General features: G+C 40.7%; 2 protein-coding genes across 2 annotated transcripts; one reads left to right on the top strand and one right to left on the bottom strand.

Moving 5' to 3' along the window:
* The first annotated feature begins 6,779 nt into the window (after positions 1–6,779).
* LOC111218901 (endothelin receptor type B-like) lies at positions 6,780–9,636 on the top strand. Its single transcript, XM_022741386.1, has 7 exons — positions 6,780–7,184; positions 7,326–7,438; positions 7,599–7,803; positions 8,011–8,145; positions 8,253–8,386; positions 8,498–8,606; positions 9,466–9,636. The coding sequence occupies exons 1-7, from the start codon at positions 6,780–6,782 to the stop codon at positions 9,634–9,636; spliced, it is 1,272 nt and encodes a 423-aa protein (XP_022597107.1).
* A 6,947-nt stretch (positions 9,637–16,583) lies between these two features.
* LOC111218900 (leukocyte cell-derived chemotaxin 1-like) lies at positions 16,584–19,639 on the bottom strand. The gene is made up of 7 exons (XM_022741384.1): positions 19,568–19,639; positions 19,260–19,403; positions 18,614–18,754; positions 18,375–18,488; positions 18,055–18,208; positions 17,402–17,589; positions 16,584–16,811 (listed from the first exon to the last, which is right to left on the bottom strand). Exons 1-7 carry the CDS (start codon positions 19,637–19,639, stop codon positions 16,584–16,586), a joined length of 1,041 nt encoding a protein of 346 aa, XP_022597105.1.
* Between the last annotated feature and the right edge of the window lie 317 nt (positions 19,640–19,956).

Raw genomic sequence — 19,956 nt, 5'->3', positions numbered from 1 at the left:
TCATGGCTCTCTGGACGAATGAGCTGCATTGAAAGAAAAACATGTCCCATTTCAAATCTGTTCTCTTTTCTGTGCACATGTTGCAAAATTAAAGGCTGCGTACAACACTACATGTACACTCCTATATCGTTCATGTGCAGGAGACAAAGAGACTTAAAAGTAAAATCAATGCGTGCTCGATTCATAGTGCAGTTATCATTTCCTACCTTAAGCTTTGACCCCACGCTGAAGCGCACAGTGTTTTCCTGATGTGCAAAGCTGACGTACATGCGCTCTTGTGAATGTATGCGCACGCTGATGTGTGGGCCCAGGGCAAAGGTGAGAGGCTTGAAGGGAAGATTATGTACATGTGGGTCAAAATACAGCCAGTTCCAGTGCCTCCTTAAATCTCCCGTCTCGCTGAGGCAGAGACCTCCAACAGGGGTCACATTCAACCTTCAGAGACATTACAGATACAGCTGGTCAAAATGGCTTTTGAGAAACCTAAAAGTTCATAAGCATGTGATACAAAAAAATGGGTTTTGAAATCCAATAGCATTCACATTTGATTTCTAATTAACTAATTGAATTAAGGGAATAGTTTGACATTTTGGGGAATGTGCTAATTCGATTTTTAATGGAGAATTGGATGAGAAGATTGATACCACTTTCATTTTTATTTGTTACCTCTGTCTGTAGGTAACCAATGCTTAACATGTTAATTAGTGAGCTTCAGAGGAGCTAGTGAGGGCTTATTTTGCTACCTTCAGATACAGCTAAGCTAGCGGCTTCCCCTTCTTTCCAGTCTTTATGCTAAGCTAAGCTAACTGCCTGTATATTCACCATACACACTTCTCATCTAACTCTCTACCAGAAAGCCAGTAGATATATTCTCCCAGACTGTCGGACTATTCCTTTAAGGCCTTGTTTTAGCCAGAATTGTTAAATTTGTTATAACATTTAACAGCTGTAGTTATTATGGAGTAACAATTACCATATCAGTCCATTGGGATGGTAGCATGTGGAGTGGCCTTTATTTGTAAAAATGGCTTTGATGCTGGCTGCTGCGTCCTTGTCCTCCAAGATGATGTAAGTGAAGTCAGCAGCTTCTGCAGACGATATTATAATGGCTGCCTTCCCAGAAGGATAACTTTGTCTATTAAGTATAATTAACAGTGTGCAAACCTTTCATCAAAGTGAACAAATGTGGACCCTCTCATTAGTACTTTGACCCAGTCCTTGATCCTCCGCTCTGTGCACTGCTTAAAAGGATACAAAACGGTGCCCGTTCCATCTGGACACAAGGTGAGAAAACATTTCCCACTTTTGTAGAACTTCTTAATCACTTCCTTTAGCTGTGACACAAAAATAGTTATTTATCACAGCAAAAACACGGTGCTGATTAAAAAAAAAACAAAAAAAACAAAAAACAAAAAAAAAACACTTATTCTGGTTGAAGGAGAGACCACGGCAACAGCACGAACATACCTTTGGCTCACCAGATGTCTCCTCTCGTGGTGTAAACATGCCTGAAGTATTTTTGCTATCTATCTGAGGGATATGAGGCTCATCACTGATGAAGGGAATCTCTTTTGACAGCCTGTAGGAGGTTTTATGTTTGATCTCAATATGGCCTGAGCAGACAAAGGAGAATTTACTGACATTTAGTCAATGAGAAGCATGAAAGACAGCGTGCTTCCTATCTTCATCATTTGTACTAATTTGTCTAGCCTAGGGCCCTGGTTTGCATACTTACTTTTTTCTTTGTTCGAGTTGTCTTTATTAGGTTTTCTCATCCTCAACCTACATTTAAAAAAAAAAAAAAAAAAGTTTTTCTGAAATGTGCGATACAGTTGCAAAACTTGAAGGGCATGCTGAGAATCAAACTCAGGTGCTACCTCATATTTCACACCACCAGGAGAAATGGCGCTGCTTTATGGCAAGCAATGTTGTACAGTCAGTTACATGTATGTTGTCAGCAGCCTTCTTACCAACATATACAAATCAATGTAGATCAAGGTTTTTGAAAAGGATGCATCTTGCTCACCTCTCCCTCGCTCTCTCTCTTGCAGCTTCCCTCTTCTCTTCGCTGATGATGGCTGCATGAGGGTTCACATCAATTTTTCTATCAGACTCCTCCTGCGCCAGTTTTTCTCTCTCTTCCAGGATAAGCTCTCTCATTTGTTTTGCTCGCTCACAACAAAAGAGCTGAATAAAAGAAAATTTCAACATTAGGCTTTTTTTTTTTTCTTCTTTCACTCACGGTGCTCCTCTCCTATGAACCCACCTCAAGTGAAGATGCTTCGGTCTTCTGGGAAGGTTAGCTGAACAGCCATTATTACTAATAAATTCATTTTCAATTTTCTTGTTGGAGGTAAACAAGCTACACTCACCCTCTTAAAGTTGGGTTTATTTTCCAGCAGTTCACTGCGTATGAAGGGCTGACAGGGCTGCTGGCAATAGTCGCACTGTGCAACATGCACATGCGGTTTAGATTCAACCTCTGGAACCTGCCGTGCAGCAGAGAACAGACTCACAATCACCTCGCCACCTCTGATATTATAGCCTCCACGCTGCTATTACTGTGTGAAAATGAAATGGGCCACCACTGCCATTTCCAGCAGACCAGGTATTATGGGTAATATAGAGATACTGCACTAAATTGATGGTACCTTTTGATCATGAGGGGTTTGTTTTGGCTCTGGCTTGTACGCTATGAGACGAGGAAGACCCACACGAGGTATATCATACTCCTCTTCTGGCATCTTTTCATCCTCTGTCTCCTGATATGAATATAAGAATCCAAAACTTGTACACTTTATACAAAATTTGTACACGTTATACATAATGTGTCTTACAGACATAATGTGTCATAATGTGTCTTACAGACACATTATGTATAACCTCAAGGCTTTACAGCTCTACAGCATACAGATTGTACAGGGTTGGGCTATAGAAATGAAAATGACCTGACCTGACATGACAATGTATAACCCCTTTTTTTTTTTTTTTTTTCTTTTTTCTTGCCATGTGCAGGTTACCGCTGAAGAACCGGGGACAGTGTCCATGCTCACCTACCTCTGCCTGCAGGAACTGGGGATCTTCAATTTCCTTTTGAACTGCACAAGAGCAAAATAATTAGGAATTTGACAGATGTCTAAGTCATGAGAGGCAAGACGGGGGCAGGAACAGGTGACCCCTTTGCACCCGAACTGATAACATAGCTTACCTTGACAGCTGAAAAAGAGACTATGCTCCACCCACTCCCAATCTGTCTGGGTCTGAGAGCTCACCAAAGTAATGAATCTTCCATCCAGCGCGCAAACCTCCATGAACTCTGGTGAGACTGGACTGCTCAGGACACAGATGAGAGACAAAGAATTACAGCTATTACAGCTTTGCCAGAACAACTCTATTCATCTTAGAGCTCTATTAATTGATTGTTTGGCCTCTTGGATTCAGAGGAAGTCCTTAACAAGCTGCTAAAAAAAGAAAAAAAAAGAAAAGACATAACTCTGACATTAGTCTTTATAAAGTTGTTTTGGCTAATATGCTAGCAGACGGAGCAATATTAGCAATAATAGACTACACTATTCACTCTCTTTTCAGCTTTGTTTTGCTCTCCAACTCTTATGAAAAATATGTTTAGTATTTGTTGAACAGTTAGTTGCTTGACAGGTAGAATATTTTAATTCTATCTGAGCCTCTTGGTGTGAACTGCTGCTTGCCGAGTTAAAAGTAACTGACAAGGTCAAACCCTGAAGTTGCTTAGAAGCTAAAGTACACATAGTCATTAATTGCAATGTTAATGTAAAGAATATTAAGTGGAGCTGATATAAACTGGTGGCCTGTCAGGGGACCACAGCACTCAACCATGGCATGCTGGGATATAAATTATGTTGAGTCGTATAATCATAAGAAAACCAAATAAGCCAAAAAAGAAATGCCAGTTAGTTAGATTAGAGTTTTCACTTTCAAGGTTGAGTTTACTGTTATTTTTCTCCAAAAGCCAGTGTAATAATCCAGGTGCTTTGAGACTGAATAACATTCACATTTTCAACCACCTTTATCCATTGGAGGGGGTGACTGTCAACTGTAATAAACCCAGCCATCCATGTTTTCAAATGAAACTGCATTCATTACGACTATGCCACCACCGAATGGTAGCTTTAGTGAGCACTCCACATAAATCAGACAGCAGTGGCAGTTTTTTAATGTTTTTTTTTTTTTTTTGCAGGATGTAAAGCTTTTCGACCAGCTTGACTAGGTCATTATATAGCCATCTAACAGTGGCGTAGACCAAAGGCCAAGCATCACAACTGCTTACAGATACATTTGAACAGCATGTTAAAGGACCAGTGCGTAGGATTTAGGAGGATCTATTGCCAGAAATGGAATATAATATGTTTTCATTCATGTATAATCACCTGAAACTAAGAATCATTGTGTTTTTGTTAGCTTTTGTTAGCCCTTCATATCTACATAGGGAGTGCATCCTCTTCCATGGAGCCCTCCATATTGCACCGCCATGTTTCTATAGTATCCCACACCGGACAAATCAAATACTGGCTCAAGATTCATTTTCACTGGCTCTAGATCAGTTTTTACATTACCTGAAGGCCATCGTAGGTTCTGCTACACACCTGGAAAGGAAGGAAGGGGAGGGGTGTTCAGTTGGTTGCAGTCTGCAACCTCACTGGTAGACGCCAGTGAATCCTACACGCTGACCCTTTAAACTGAAATGTAACAACTACAGACATACTGCAGGAGATTAAATTGCAACAATGTAGGTCAATGATCTGGCCATTAAACAGACTCGCTGTGAATTCTTAAGGGAATATAACTTGAATATTATTGCCATGTTTATAGGTCTATCAATCAGTTATTACATTTCCTTACAGTTCCTGTTCTATAGATGTTGTACATGAGCATCTTGGTTCTGTCCAGAGGCCTATTTAGGAAAGAAAGGAAAAGATGTTTTAATGTATCCTTGTGCTTAACAATTGTCATGTTTTTCCATATCCAACTCAACCAACTCACTCTTCTTTATCGGATGTTCCTGTGGAAACATGCCAGCAAATAGTTTCCCAAGGTCATTTGTTGCCAGCGGAACACAGATTTGAGTGTTCAAAAGAGAGCTGCAGTAGTTGTCAGGCACGATATTAACAATGGGATCTTTCTGGTCGTCACATGTCTCCTGCTCCTCCAGGCTCTTCAGGTTGTCATAAATCTGTCGAGGGGAGAAGTCACCTTCTTTAGGACTCTCAGGAGATGCAGAGGCAGTATCTCTCTGGTAGGATGGAGACTGACTCATGTTTTAAAAAAACGTGATATGACAACCAAAGCAAAAAAATCTCTAGAGGACATTCACTGAATAATGCACGGTTCCATTTGTATCATTTTTGTTATTGTTCAAGTGCAGTTGCCCGGCGGTAGTTGTGCATCCCGTATTACAGAAACTTCCTGTCTTAAGTTAAGATAGGGAGAGTGTAAGGTGTGATTTTTCCCGATTTACTTTTACAGAAGCAAATCCTAATTAACTTTAGGAGTCCCATCTTATCTCAGGTTAGGACAAACTAAATACTCAAATCAACTTCAGTTATCAACTAAACTGTAACCTTGTAACCGACACTACTTTTCTCATCTCATCTCTCTGATGTATTTTGTAACCCATTAGATTTCTCATTGAAATTGGCCACTTCACTCTGAAAATCTCCATTAGCAAAAAAACAAAACACATTTGTCAGTTGCGCCACAACTGCGAGAGCCTCGTGCCGCTGGGTCGGCCTCTCCAAAACTGGTCGTAGTTGCTCGGCTAACTGCAAGATCATGGCCCGGGGTAGCCTGTATCTACTAATGAATATTTTGTCATCAAACTGCAACACATCATTAGGGTCTACCATGAGCCGCTCAGTGAATAAGTTTCTCCTGTTGATATTTCATTGGTTATGTAAAAGCAATAAAAAAAAAAAAAAAAAAAAAAATTAATTAAGCAAGTTAGCTAAGTGTAACTCTAATACGGCCCCAGCAGGCTCATGTACATCTAAAATGTCATATATAGTTACAGAGGACAGTTTTCCATTTCCCATTACATTCACTAATGATGACTTAGTGATAGAAGCTTTGTGGCTATAGGCAACAAAAATATCTCACTTCACTAAAATAGACATTTTTGCACCATTCAGATTTTCTGTGGAGTCTGTGTCAGAGAAAATGGGCAAGTTTTTCGTGAAAGAGGGGAAAACAACTGTAACATAATATCCCTATTGAAGCCTATACAATGATCTCACTCTGTGATAACAGACAATACCCTTCAACACCATCCTTTTATTCAGGGTGATACATCAAGGGAAGTAATTATAGTCACTACTGACAGATCGATGACTAATGCTGACAGGAGTACCTTAGTCTATAAAGCCCTGGTTTCCTTCTGCTGGGTTCTAACTTTTATAGCAGGCACAGCAACAAAGACTCGTCCTTTGTGTTAAACATACAGCCTACTTTTGTAGGTATTACAGAAATTCTTTTCATGCAGCATTTGTATGTGCACATCTGAAGGTAAGCTGGCATAGTTCACTGTATCATACTTTATCAGTGCTGTTAATGTATATCATGCTGCCTCTGTGATTCATTGAAATTAAATGAATCCTTTACATTACCTAAGTGCTTTGCTGTGAATTTCAAAGCTGAGGTGTTGTACTAATTATTTTCACTCTCATTTTCAATCCAGTGCTGGTGGGGGGAAAAAAAAAAAACCCAAAGCAAAAACATTTCAAGGCCTTTGGAGGACGTCATCAACAATGTGGACTGTGGCTCTTGCTATTTGTTTGGGAAATATCCTCATCAGAGGAGAAGCCAGCGATCAGCATTCAGAACCACTCCCTGTTACTGAACTCCATGAAACGGCCTCCCCTGGTTTTTTAATACTAGAAAAACAGAAATCCAACAGCTCAATCCATCCACCCCAAGTAGCCCCACACCCTCCCATGTGCTTGGAGTCTGCTGGAATCAGAGATGCCTTCAAATACGTCAATACCATGGTGTCTCTGCTTGTGTTTGTGGTTGGAATCGTGGGGAATTCAGCCCTACTGAAAATAATTTATATAAACAAATGCATGAGAAGCGAACCCAACATCCTCATTGCGAGTCTTGCTTTGGGCGATCTAATCCACATTGTGATAGACATTCCAATCAACGCATACAGGGTGAGTTATTCACCTAATGGTGAGCAGTTAGTGTTGCACCTCACTCTGTTTCTCTTTAATCTTAGCTTGAATTGATTGTGGGTGTTTTTTTTTTTTGTTTTTTTTTTTCATACTGAAAATGTCCTTTTGTTTTTGTTTCAGCTCATGGCAGAAGATTGGCCATTCGGTTTATTGCTGTGCAAACTTGTCCCCTTTATACAGAAGACATCTGTTGGAATTACTGTGCTGAGCCTATGTGCTCTGAGTGTTGACAGGTAAAAACAGTGTTTGCTGGCTAGTATCTGTATTTCATCAAGGAGTCAGATTTGTTTATAGTATTAGCCCTTGAAATACTCTTTAACTGAAAAAAAAAAAAAAAAAATGTATCATTGTTACAGACAAAAAGTCAAAACAGTTTCCCACTGATTTTTGCAGATACCGAGCTGTAGTATCCTGGAATCGAATCAAAGGCAGCGGGGTTTCAGCATGGACAGCAATCGAAATAACTCTGATATGGGTTATTTCTATCCTGCTGGCTGTGCCTGAAGTTGTCGGCTTTGATATGATAACAATGAACTATAAAGACAAGCATCTGAGAATATGTCTGCTTCATCCCATGCAAACCACACAGTTCATGCAGGTAATGTAACAACAGGGATGAAGCAACAGGATGAAACGGCACAGATCAACATGTGTTTGATTTGACTGTATTTTCATACACAACATACAGTAATATTTATCACCGTCTCAGATATTCTTTCTTGCATGCTTTAACATAGAAACCATTGATCATTGCGTCGTCTGGTGCTTTGACTGACTGTGGGCTTCTGTCATGTTTAATCAACAGTTTTATAAATCAGTGAAGGACTGGTGGCTCTTCGGCTTCTACTTTTGCATGCCACTGGCTTGGACCCTCGTCTTCTACACACTCATGACCAGGAATATGCTGAGAAAGACTACATTAAGTGACCTCACCAAGCAGGTTATTCATTAACCTTCCGCTTTTAAAGACATTTCTTTTAAAGTGCTTAACCCCATTTTTATGTTCAACATAAACTTTAATATTGGTTATAACTTTTTCTTTTAAAGAGACGGGAAGTCGCAAAAACTGTCTTCTGCTTGGTGATTGTGTTTGCACTGTGTTGGTTGCCGCTGTACCTCAGCAGAATCTTGAAATCAACTATATATGATGAAAAAGATCCTAAAAGGTGTCAACTACTGAGGTGCGCATTACACTACCCCCATTTTTTTAATCTTTTTATTTTTTATAATGTTCATTATCTGGTCTGTGCTCTTTTGTGTGATTTACTTAATTGCCATGCTCCTTTTTCCAGTGCCTTTCTTGTCCTGGACTACTTTGGCATTACAATGGCATCACTCAACTCCTGCATCAACCCTATTGCATTGTACATAGTCAGCAAAAGATTCAAGAAATGTTTTAAGGTAAGATATATGCATCATCCTCATATTTGTTGTTCCTGTGTACAGCGCTATTCGATTTCAGACTAAGCTGTTGGGGGTTGAAAACAATCTGATCCTCGTTGGATGAGCTATCATGTGTCATCGCAGACATATGGAGTCATGTCTGTAAAATGGCCAGACTGGACCGAGGGATGACCTGAGGGGGTAATAAGTGAAAATGGTCTGGAAAAACACTGGCAGGAAAAAAAAAAAAACACCCACTTGGCAATGTACCAGACAGTCTGTCACTGAATCAGAGTGATGTGTTATAAGGAAGAAAAAAAAACATAGCTTCAAGGCAAATTTCAAGGGAAGAAATTTAAAAGCCTTTATTGTATTACGAACTCAGAAGAATATATCTAAAACATGCTTTGATTTCTTTTGGCTATCATCAGGTTTTTGCACAGCACCGCGCATAAAGATACTCCTCTTCTGCAATAATGGTCTTTGTAAAATATTTATGTACAAAATCATATACTCTTTGCTTTAAGATATCCTTTCTGCTACGTTTAAAAGACAACTCAAAGCTTGCTTTCAAAGTGTCTCTGCACAGAGAAACAGTTTTCTTTCATGCCCTCTCTGAATTAATGAAGTTTTTATACATCGGATCATTACTAATACAACATAAGCCAGACCTCCTTCTATTTCCATTATTCTATGAATACTACACACATAAATAGAGTTTCTAATGAGCCTTTTTCTCCATGTGAAGCTGATGTTAAATGTGTTTTTGCCCCGCTGACCGAATGTCTCCTGTATGTGTGTGTGTGTGTGTGGATATGTGTGTGTGTGTGTGTGTGTGTGTGTGTGTGTGTGTGTGTGTGTGTGTGTGGTCTTTCAGGCGTGTCTGGGCTGTTGGTGTCTACCTCTTCAAGCTGTTACCCATGACGAAGTGCAGTCTGTTTCGAAATCCAGAATGCAGGATCAAGCCTCAGAGCAGAGCAGCAACATCAAAGCTCACAAGGAGACTTCCACACCTCTGCCTGAGCAGGAGAACACTTTACTGTGTTAACAAAACTCATGTGGAACTGTGAAAATACTTTGTGAGTTCTTCGGTATTTCTTTATTAAATATATATAGGGCTATCAAAGAAGCTCCATCTGTAGCTTGGCAACCTTGATGTGCCGTCCTAATAATATAAACCTTACCTTATGAATAACATGCAGGCGCTGTCTTTTGTACTGCTGTCGTCAGTTCAACATCTGCTTTGGCGTGAGCAACCTGGAGTCAGAGTGTTCAGACTATTTGCCCCCAGGGTTTGACTCACTTCCAACCATTACATCAGATTTTACCTAGTACCTATCCTGTATCATGCATCACAGTTCTCAAATCACTGTTTTGGGCACGATGTTAACCTGGCACCCATCAACAGAAATCTTGTCACAGCTTACCGCCTGCATATATATATATATATATATATTTATATATATTATTTTGATTCTGTTTCTGGATTCTGGAAAGACAACTGTGCCGCAGGAAATCAAGCAAATGGGAATTCAAAATTATTGCGGTGGCTTTTATGGGGTACGGTGTATTATTAGCACATAAATGTGTGTTTTCATCTCTGTTAAGTTTCCCATACACAGCAGCCCAGGAGTTTATAGTGTTCCTTTCGTTCTTGAACCATGAGAAACATACCAAATTGGTGCCACAAGTAGATTCTGTCTCCGCCACTGAATGACTGATTGATGGTGGCCTATTTTTAATGCATTGTTAAATGTGTAATGCATGGAGACACTTTATAAAAGACCTGAGAGTGGGGAAGAAGGAAAACGAAGATGACAGAATGATGGTCGGAGGCAGAGAGGGATGGGAGAGGAGGAGGAGTGGTGGATTGGGGGGGGGGGGGGGGGGGGGGGGGGGGGGGGGGGTAATGAGGATGAGCACCTGATAGGTCTTCTTGTCACAGGACAAGGCAAGCACAAATAGAGCGCTGTTCTTTCAGCTAATGCTGTATCAGTCGACAAAACTGTCTTGATGTTCTGTGCTGGAATGCCTATTAAAAGTTGGTCTTGTCTAAGTAAAGAACACAACTCTCCACTGTTTGTTGAGGTTCAGTAGTTTGTTTGAATAAAAGCGTGTGAATACTAGTGATGTTTGTGATGCTTTTACAGGAGAGAGAGGGTGACAGGCGTAATGAAAACAGGACTTAATGATATTTACTAAAGCTAATTTAAAGTTTCCAGTGTGTATATTGCTCATTTTCAACTTTCATGTTATGGCTCTTTCCATTATGTTCAAGCACGTACAGTATGAAAACATATATGCAGGAAAAATGCCTTATTGAAACCTGTGTCAACTGAAACCCTTCACTTTTTGACACTTTGTTTCTCAATTGAGGAATAGGATTAAAAATACAGTGTAACTTTTTAATGTGAAATATAACCATGTATATGAAAATGGCAAATTTGCTTTATATCTTGACTTTTTCATATCATTACAACTGTGCAAAGTGTTTGTTGCTCTAATAGCTCTTGGCACATCGAGTAGAGAGCACAAGGAAATGCTGGTTCCACATCACATCACATCAGACCAGCAGGCTGCCGTCTTCATGTACCTAATTGATTATCTTTGCCTTCCTTAACATGTAAACATTAGATGGAGTGAACGACAGCTAGGATCAGGTTTAGGTTTGTTATTATGACAGATTAAGGGGTGACAATCTGTATAATCCTTTTAAATTTTTGTGTGTACAATATATCACAGTCCTCAAAACTCATAAATCGTGTAACATTTTAAACGTCATCTTATTTTGAAGTTGTACTGTAAAGACAAATTTGAGTCATCCGACTCAAAATGTGTTTGTTTGTGATTAGAGATGCCAAAAATATGTTTCAAGAGAACAGAAAAAGTAAAATGCGTGCTTCTCAGCCCACACAGTCATATTGCCTGCTGTGCCACGCATTTGTGCACCTCTCAGTTCTGACATAAGAGAGACAGTGTCTCTCTGTGTCTCTGAAGCTTTGACTGTTGGATAGCCTACAACAGTGTTGGACAGGATACGGAACTTCAATTTGCTCATTTACTCTAAAGCCAGTTGCATTTATGGCAATTTAGATGGCTTTAATTTGTATTTGTATAGTTAGCTGGCTGTATGGAAATCCAGGGTTTACATACTGCAGCAACACACTTCATCAGACACTTGTGTCAAATGCTAATTTGTGTCAAGCGCTGTCAAATGCTACAGTGTCCTTTTGTTCATGTAAATGCCAGCAGAGAATCAACAAATGGTGCAGTACTATCATGTCCCCGGCACTAAAAGCTCACAACTGCCTGATGACATTGACACAATCATGCTCTGGTATCCAGAGAAAGGTGACGTCAGTGTCAACCTCAGCGAGAGAGCGGGTGTCTGAGACCTTCCCCGGTAATCTCTGTACACACAAGGCTCAGATAGGGCTCCCCACGGTGCTGCCCAGACTCCCCAGACTGTGGATTTAATTAAACAGTGTGAAATTAATTAATCAGTGGGGTGGCAGGTAAAAGGACTTCTCTCTGGAACTGCTCATGCAACCAAGACAAGCATTTCATGTGCGGCGACAGTTATTAATTTGCTGTATGTTTTATTATAGTGTTTCTATATAGAGATGCTAAAATTCTGGGAGATTAAAAAGCTTGGCGTGCGAAAAAAGTCATGCAAATTATCAAAATAACAGCTCCCGAAAATCAAAGTGTAAACCTGTGTTTGATCTGTTCTATCAATTAATTAAAAATTTCAGTTCTGTATAATAATGTGGTGCAAATTAGATGGAAATGAGATAAAATATTCATTTAGTTATCTGGGGAATCTGTCTGGAGGGCTTTTTAGTCTTCAGTCTGGCTCAAAATGCTGTCCATATGGCAATTATGTACAGTAGTGTTGCAGGAGGATTGGTCTGATGCCTACTGGCAGAGAGGAGCCTGCCTGTGACAAACTGCTGCTAGGATCTGATGTGAGTTGAGGGAGATAATGAGGCTGTTGTAAGCCTTAAGTATAGAGCCTGCCCCCGGGGTGGCATATCTAAGCACTCAGGCTCCCTCATTGTTGCATGTGCTGCTGAGGATTAAAAACACATTTACTTTTTTCTTCATAAACTTTGTCAGTACTTTCCTCTTCTCTTTGGACAACTTCTGCTTTCATGTGGCAAGCCTCTTGACATTGCTTTGTGGAGGAGCTGAATCTTTTTTTTTTTTTTTTTTTTAAACAGTTTGTAGATGTGAAGTCTTGATTTGATTCTGCTTTGAGCTATCTATAGCTCCCCACCACCAGAGGATGTATACCTTCTGGGGTACATCCGAGGATAACTGATGTTTTGACAAATATTTTGAAGGGAAATCTTTTTTTTATTTTTTTTTTTAAAAACATCTTTTTTTTTTTTCTTCAAAATATTGATCCCATTGGTATTGCTATTCAAATTTAATTTCCACTGACGGGGTAAATAAACTGACGATGTGGGTGAGGTATGTTGTTGATTATGCAGTGTCCTCTCAGCCAGCGCATGCCTGCTGAGTTATAAAGATAACTGCCCACCTCTTGTGAGGAACTCTTGACATCCACCGCAGGCTGGTTGCCTCCACCACTGTCACATATACAGTCTTAAGGAAAACAATGGTGCACATTCTAGCTCTGTGTCCAATTTAGACCTACACCACACTACAGGTTTTCTATTTGAGTGTGGCAAGGACACCGTGCAACCAAGTGCAATACACAGGGAAAAAAAAAATCCCTGCAGTGTGTGCAGATTAATTGAGTCACCCAGGAAAATTGCAGTGTGTAGTGTTTCATTACATAGAAAGTGTAATTCACTGAATGCAGGCAGGTCTACAGACAATATTTACAGTTTTAACTTGGTGAAATAAACAAGACAGAGATCTTTATACAATATCAGCAGGCATTTAATTAATGGCCATTTGGGAGATTGCATACTAAATAGGAGGATGAGAGAGGAAGAGAGCGAGAGTGGGAGAGAGAAATAAATAGAGAGAGTGAGGCGGACGCTGCGGCCAATGGCAAAGAAACTTCAGAGAGAGACCTGCAAATGGCAGGCAGAGTCAGACTACTGGGCAGAGCTGCAAGTGGTCACTCAACCATGGGATTAAAAGGGATTTAAGCCATGTACCAAGCCCCCCCCCCCCATCCCCCGCTTTTTTTCGTCCAGCCATGTTATTTCTGACCATTCAGGAGAAAAGAAAAGACAAATATTCTGTGCCTGGGTTGTTTTTGCCAGTGCAAAAGCAGCTGGGTTACAGGTTTTTCCCCAACGCCAGCATGTATAAACATATTGCAGTGCTTTCTTGCAGAAAAACATAATGAGCTTGCCTAAAAGGGTTTCTGTGTTCTGGTTAAGGTGCAAAATGGACTGTCACTACTGTTTATTTCATTCATGTCTGGATGTAATGGAAAACATGCAATCAAATGTAGGACACGTTTACTAGAGTGGTTCACTTCACACTTCTATTCACACTCCTAATGCCTCTTGGGCAACTACAGGCGAATTTATGACAAGCTATTGACGTATTTATAGGGAGCTCTAGTGAGTGCACGGGCTTGATTAGCTCAAATCCATGCCACCAAATAAATCACCAGCTACGGTATCCCAAATGTATTCTGCTAAAGTGTTTGTGCCAAGAGGATGTTGGTGAAAAAAGCTTTTGATTCAGCGGTCACCAGAGCACCACAGCGCCCTGCCTGCCTATGCTTGTTTTGATGGGCAATGATGAAAGCACAGGTGGATGCGAGAAAGCTCCCCCTGCTGCGGACTTCTCATCTGTGGTTTCCTATTAGCACAGGAGTGGAGGTTTGCAGTCTGGCTGCTGGGAACAGTGGGTCAGTGCTCACAAAGCCCTGTTTGTTCCCTGGCCTGCAGGGCTCCCAGGGTAAGCTTGGCTCCAGAGGGGAGACAAACAAAAAGGCACCACTGTCTCACACACTGACGCTGCTCTCCAACACATTCGTCTTTTCTACTCGACGGGGGCACATTTCTCTTCTTAGGAGAGGAATGGTAAAAGGAAACAAGTTTTTTAGAAACAGGGCCTCAGGATAACAAAACTGCTGTTGTACCAAGCTATGTATTTTTTCTCAGTTTAAATGCCATTTTGAGCTGTTGCTTGTGGTGATGTGTTTTTTTTTTCTCCTTTTGCTTTGTGTTTCTCATCTCCTTTTGTCTAGCATAGACTCAGAGCTCTTTGTCTTGTGCTGCTGTATCAACATATTCTAAGTGAAACCCAAGGAAACCGCCACCAGCAACAGGCACACAACACATCATATTTAAATTCCAGCTGCGGTTACTAACTTTAGAGATCATCCTGTTGAACTGCAGCTGGTGCAACTAAGACACCAAAACGTCTCTCAAATAATGAATTATTTCAAGGTATCTCTTACGCCCATGCACACTGTCTGTCTGTGATTTCTAAAGATGAAATAATGTGCAGGAAACTCTTACGGCTGCTGTCAGGTCAGACATTCACTGTTGTGCTACAATCTGCAGTCCAAGTATAACTCCATTATTGAGGGGACTTTAAAATGGGAGCTGTGTGACACACAGCGGGATGATTTAGTTTAATGACCATGGCAATGACAGCGCTGTGATGGAAATTGGACTCCCCCTGCAAATTTACATCACTTGAGGGTACTTGGGGCTCTTTTAGCGGCTGCACTCCAGAGCATGAGCCATCAGGAGGTCCTGGATATGTCATGCTTGTCACCTTCCTTTAAGTGCATCTGCAGACGTGGGAGAGGGATTAATATTATATAGCCTACGGAAGCACAGAGGCCGTCTTATCAGCACTGCAGATGTGATAAGCACCTCTACCCCCATGAAAACCAGGAAAGATCTCCAAGCAAAGAGACAAGCATCTCTTTGTGTTGTTTCCTCACACTGCTTCAGAGTTTCAATGTGGTTTTAGTGGCAGACACGGTGCAATTTCACATCTGTTGTAATTTGATGCGCCTGGATCACCCTCTGTGAAATCGTCCTGATCGCAACATGGCTCCTTTCAGTTATTTAGAAAGTTGGCATATGGCTTTGGAGATAATAATCTGATTTCTTTTGATTTTTGAGGTTTTCAGAATGCCCTACGCCACAAGTCCCAGTAACAGCTGTGCAAAAAAAAAAAAAAAAAAGCCTTGCTCTGTGATCATATTATTTGGGAGCTTAGCATCAACACTCCTCTTTTCATAGAAAAAAAAACAAAACATTTATTTATTTATTTAATAAAAATGTCACTTTTATGGAAATATTTTCCATCATCGCCATGACACTCATCTCACATTACATCACATCAATGCAGATGTCAGTGTGCACAAATTGCATTGCCCTCAAACTGATTCAGAGCTGTGAATGGAAGTTATGGCAACCATTGCTGTCACTTCAGTTTTATCAGAAAAGCACCCGGTGGAACCATGGAAACATGTGACACACGCGCACACACAAACACACGCACACACAAAAACCTTTGGCTACATCAAAGCCAGCATATACTGTAATTAGAATTTATTGAAGCCTATTCAGTCAGAAAAGGTACATGATCTGCTGAGCCTTTGGAGTCAGTCCCATACCCTCCATTAAACACAGTACAGTGCATTAAGCCTTGGTATTACATGATGCAAAAATGAATGTGCTCATTTGTGAGTCTGTTGCTGCAAATAGGAATATGGCATTTATGTATTCCAGTTCTACTGTATGTAAAGAAGCAGTGTTGGCCTACAAAGAGAAAGCACCTGTTTATATCTAAAAAAAATATATATGTAAAAAATTGTCTAGTCTGTCAGCTAGCATAGGTGTTGTAGTACAGATACATCACTATCAACATTTCATGTTAACAGATGTAGCTCTGTCCATATACAGTCAAAGCCAGAAAATAAATATCTGTGTGCATATCTGAACAGAGGCTGAGATTTTAGAGACCTTTTTTTTTGGGTCTTTGGGGGTGAAAAAAAAAAAAAAAAAAAAGATTCCCTCACGAATGTAGTGTGTTTACTTACACAACACCTAAAATGCGTGCCACCCACCAGCGACAAGGCATAATGACTCGGCAAGCTACCTGGCACCCTCTGTAGTTGTAAGGCCAAGGCCAGTAGCCACGCAGAGGCTCGCAGATTCTCTGACAGTGAGTGTAGCTGCGTTGGCATTCTGAGCAGCAGATCCCCTGGTGGTCTAACATGGTGTCAAAGGTCACGGCATCTTCTTCTCTGGCTCCTCCGCTGCGCTGCAGTTTTGAAGCAATGTTAATTTCTAAGAGCAGTCTCTCTCTCTCTCTCTCTTTTTAAAAAAAAAAAAAAAAAAACTTACACACATTTGCAATTCAAATGTTTTCAAAAAACTTCTCATCCTCTCAAAACACGTGACTCCAGTTCTCTTAGGCAACATGAATTTTTATAACCAGTGGGAATTTTCACTTCAGTTCATAAGTTCATCAACTTGGAATGGCAGCTGTTACCCCAGTGACCTGTAATTATAGCTACTAATACGACACCTCCCCAACAGCAGCAGCAGCAGCAGCAGCAGTAGTATATACCGCCCACAGCTGACAGAAACACTAAATCCAGGTTAACACATTTCCACACCATGTACTTCTATTTCTGTGAGAATACATTTTTAACAAGGCTGGCCTCTTAAGGAGGGTGTTATGTAGTCATCTGTAAAACTGTTGACAAAACAGAGAAACTTCACTTCATAATGTTACTTTGAGGGTCGCTTCAGGCCTCAGTATATGCCTCTTGATAGTTAATCAAAAATTCCACCACCTCTGGAGTCTTGTTTATGGTACACAGTGCTGTTGATGAAGTCGGTACTCACATGATAGGGGTTTTCGGGATTGTATGCTGACCCTGCAGTTGACTGTCCCCCCTCCTCTTCTTCCGCGACTCTGGGGGTGTCATCCTCTGCGTGACTCACCGGCTCCTTCTCCTCGGCAGCTGCCTCCAACTCCTCCATGTTAAACTGCCGTTTGGCTCGCTCCGTGTCTCTCTTTCCCCTTTCCCCATCTGTTACAGCAGCCACAAGGGGCAAGAGTATTGGGTCAACATCCACAAGACGCCATACACGTCCTCAGAGCTCAATCCTACATAGCTGGGCCTGTCTCAGATGTTCTGAATAATTAAATTAGCAGCAGTGATATCAGGAAGTCTTGCATATTTCAACATCATTCTTTTTTAATACAAGACTGGAGCCTTTTTTGGTGTATGACTCCAAATGTAGTGTGTTCAAGATGTTCGACCAACTTCTCCGACAAGACTGTAAATTTAACAAGTGTGTCGGCAGTAAGCAGGGCGGTCACAACCACGATTTGACTAAACTATAAAGAAATGTACAATAATTCACATGTAATCTATGCTGTAGGGTAGCAGGGCAGTTTTCCTAGATTCTGTGGGATGGAATAAGTGAATATAGAATAGATTCTGTGGGATGGAATAAGTGAAAATATAATGGAAAGAAGAGAAGAAGACAACCTTTAGGGTACGTAGGTTGGAGCCAGTAAATGGGAAGTTCCCCACAAAGACCCAGAATTTTGTTGCTCAGAAAACTGGTGTCACTCAGTGGCTGCTCTCCCGCCACCCATATGAGGAACTCCTCATCAAACCTCACTGGCATTAATTCATCAGTCTGGCAAGAAAAAAAAAAAGATAATATCCTATAATTACTCAAATGGAAAAATAAATTACAGTGTTAACAGCAGGATGAATATTTTCTGCTTGCTTTTAACTCTGTAATTTAGTCTTTTTTTCTCTCTCCAATTTGCAACGTTCTGCATCAAGTCGTGTGCGTATACCAGGTCAAACATCAGCGACTCTTTGTTGTGAGCTCCCATGTGTGGAAGGCTGGCTTTGATTTGGGATTTTATATAGCACTTGTCTCCTCCAAAGAAGCGGATTCCAGTTATTCCCTGCACCAAATCACAGAGATGCCATGTTTACACTCACAGCTCTGCTACTTTGCTAAACACACAGAAAAAAAAAATGTCTCAGCTGAACTACCTCAGGAAGAGAGAAGAAGGACAAACTCACTCACAATTTGAAAGTCATGAATCTCCACCGCTTCTTCAGCTCCACTCCCGGTTTTAAATCTCTCCAGGTTGTTGTCAGAATCAATTTCCACCGAGCCCTCCCTCACCTCCCCATTGATGTTCATACTGTATCGAACATTATAAACCTGGCAGCAATCAAAGACGGAAGTTAAAATGAATGATTAGTCGAGTTATGTAATCCACACTGTGGCAAACACAAGAGAAGTGAGATACAGAAAAAAAAAACAAGCTTTATATGCTACTTATACTATTCCCCTGCTCAGTGTTGTTTCTTGTCTTACAGAAATCCTGTGTACTTGTAGCACACTGACAATTTGAACAAAGCACCACAGGAGATGCTATTGCAGACCTTGATGGGGATGTTTGCCCTACAGGTGAGCTCATTAGGACACAAATAAACAGCATTCTTTCTCATAAGATGAAGTAGACTTGCAGGAACAATTGATGTATGTATTGTAGACAGACTTCACGATGCAATTTCACAGTCTGAATTGAGACAGTTATTTATGGGAACATCTCAGTCATTAACATAAATACCTCCTATGACAGGTCTCAGGAAATTACAAACAATCAGGCCTGTAGTCAAATTTTTTTGTCCTGTTTCGCTGTGTTTCCTTTGCCGACACTTACATTTTTATCACTGACTTTCCACAGGTAGAGAGCAGCCATGGATGCACACAGCATTAGCACGGCACCAACAATAAGGACCACAGCTCCAAATCTCAGGAGGCGACTGATTGTAGCAGAGGTGGGCGTGCTGGATGTGCTTTGTCCCTTAAAAGTTCCGAGAGAGTAAAGTAAGAAATGACACGCTGAACAAGAACCAGGACAAGAGTAACATTTAAAAAAAAAAAAAAAACTAAAAAAAAACTTACAAGACTAACATGTCACGGATGTCATTTATATTTCTAATCAAAAATGTATTAAGGCTGTCTTACCAGAGGCGTGCTGTGTTCAAAACAGCCATATCCATGAGTGGTATTTTGGACTTTTTCCATAGTCTCTTTCATGATGTCCTCTATAATTCCTTCTCTAGTACTGTTGCCTCTCTTTGGAGAATCAGGATATCCACCAGAAGGCTATTTGACACTTGAGTGTGAATGACGTACAGTTGATATAAATTCTTTGAGCTAAATTCTTCGTCTGAATGTTACCTGTAGGCCCAGGTTGCCTAAGGCAAGGTGGCCATCCTGTGGTACCAAACTAAAACAAGACTTCTGAAGCAGCTCAGAGCTCATCAGAGAGATTGGCTGGTGTCATGCGTTACAAAGCAGTGATGCACTGGTTGGAAAGAAGTACACATAAATATAAGCCATTATACATAAGC

The sequence above is a fragment of the Seriola dumerili genome, unplaced genomic scaffold, assembly GCF_002260705.1.
Source record: "Seriola dumerili isolate Sdu_G_001 unplaced genomic scaffold, Sdu_1.0 BDQW01000052.1, whole genome shotgun sequence".
In the NCBI taxonomy this organism is placed as follows: Eukaryota; Metazoa; Chordata; class Actinopteri; order Carangiformes; family Carangidae; genus Seriola; species Seriola dumerili.
Note: the sequence above shows the minus strand (reverse complement) of the source record. Positions and strands in the feature narration are given on the sequence as shown.

Coding starts and splice junctions, on each gene's coding strand:
- LOC111218901 (XM_022741386.1), top strand. CDS start 6,780: ATGTGGACTGTGGCTCTTGCTATTTGTTTGGGAAATATCCTCATCAGA. Junction 8,146..8,252: donor TAAGTGACCTCACCAAGCAG/GTTATTCATTAA, acceptor TTTCTTTTAAAG/AGACGGGAAGTCGCAAAAAC. Junction 8,607..9,465: donor GATTCAAGAAATGTTTTAAG/GTAAGATATATG, acceptor GTGGTCTTTCAG/GCGTGTCTGGGCTGTTGGTG.
- LOC111218900 (XM_022741384.1), bottom strand. CDS start 19,639: ATGAAAGAGACTATGGAAAAAGTCCAAAATACCACTCATGGATATGGC. Junction 18,755..19,259: donor GGAAAGTCAGTGATAAAAAT/GTAAGTGTCGGC, acceptor GATTGCTGCCAG/GTTTATAATGTTCGATACAG. Junction 17,590..18,054: donor CCAACCTACGTACCCTAAAG/GTTGTCTTCTTC, acceptor CTGCTGTAACAG/ATGGGGAAAGGGGAAAGAGA.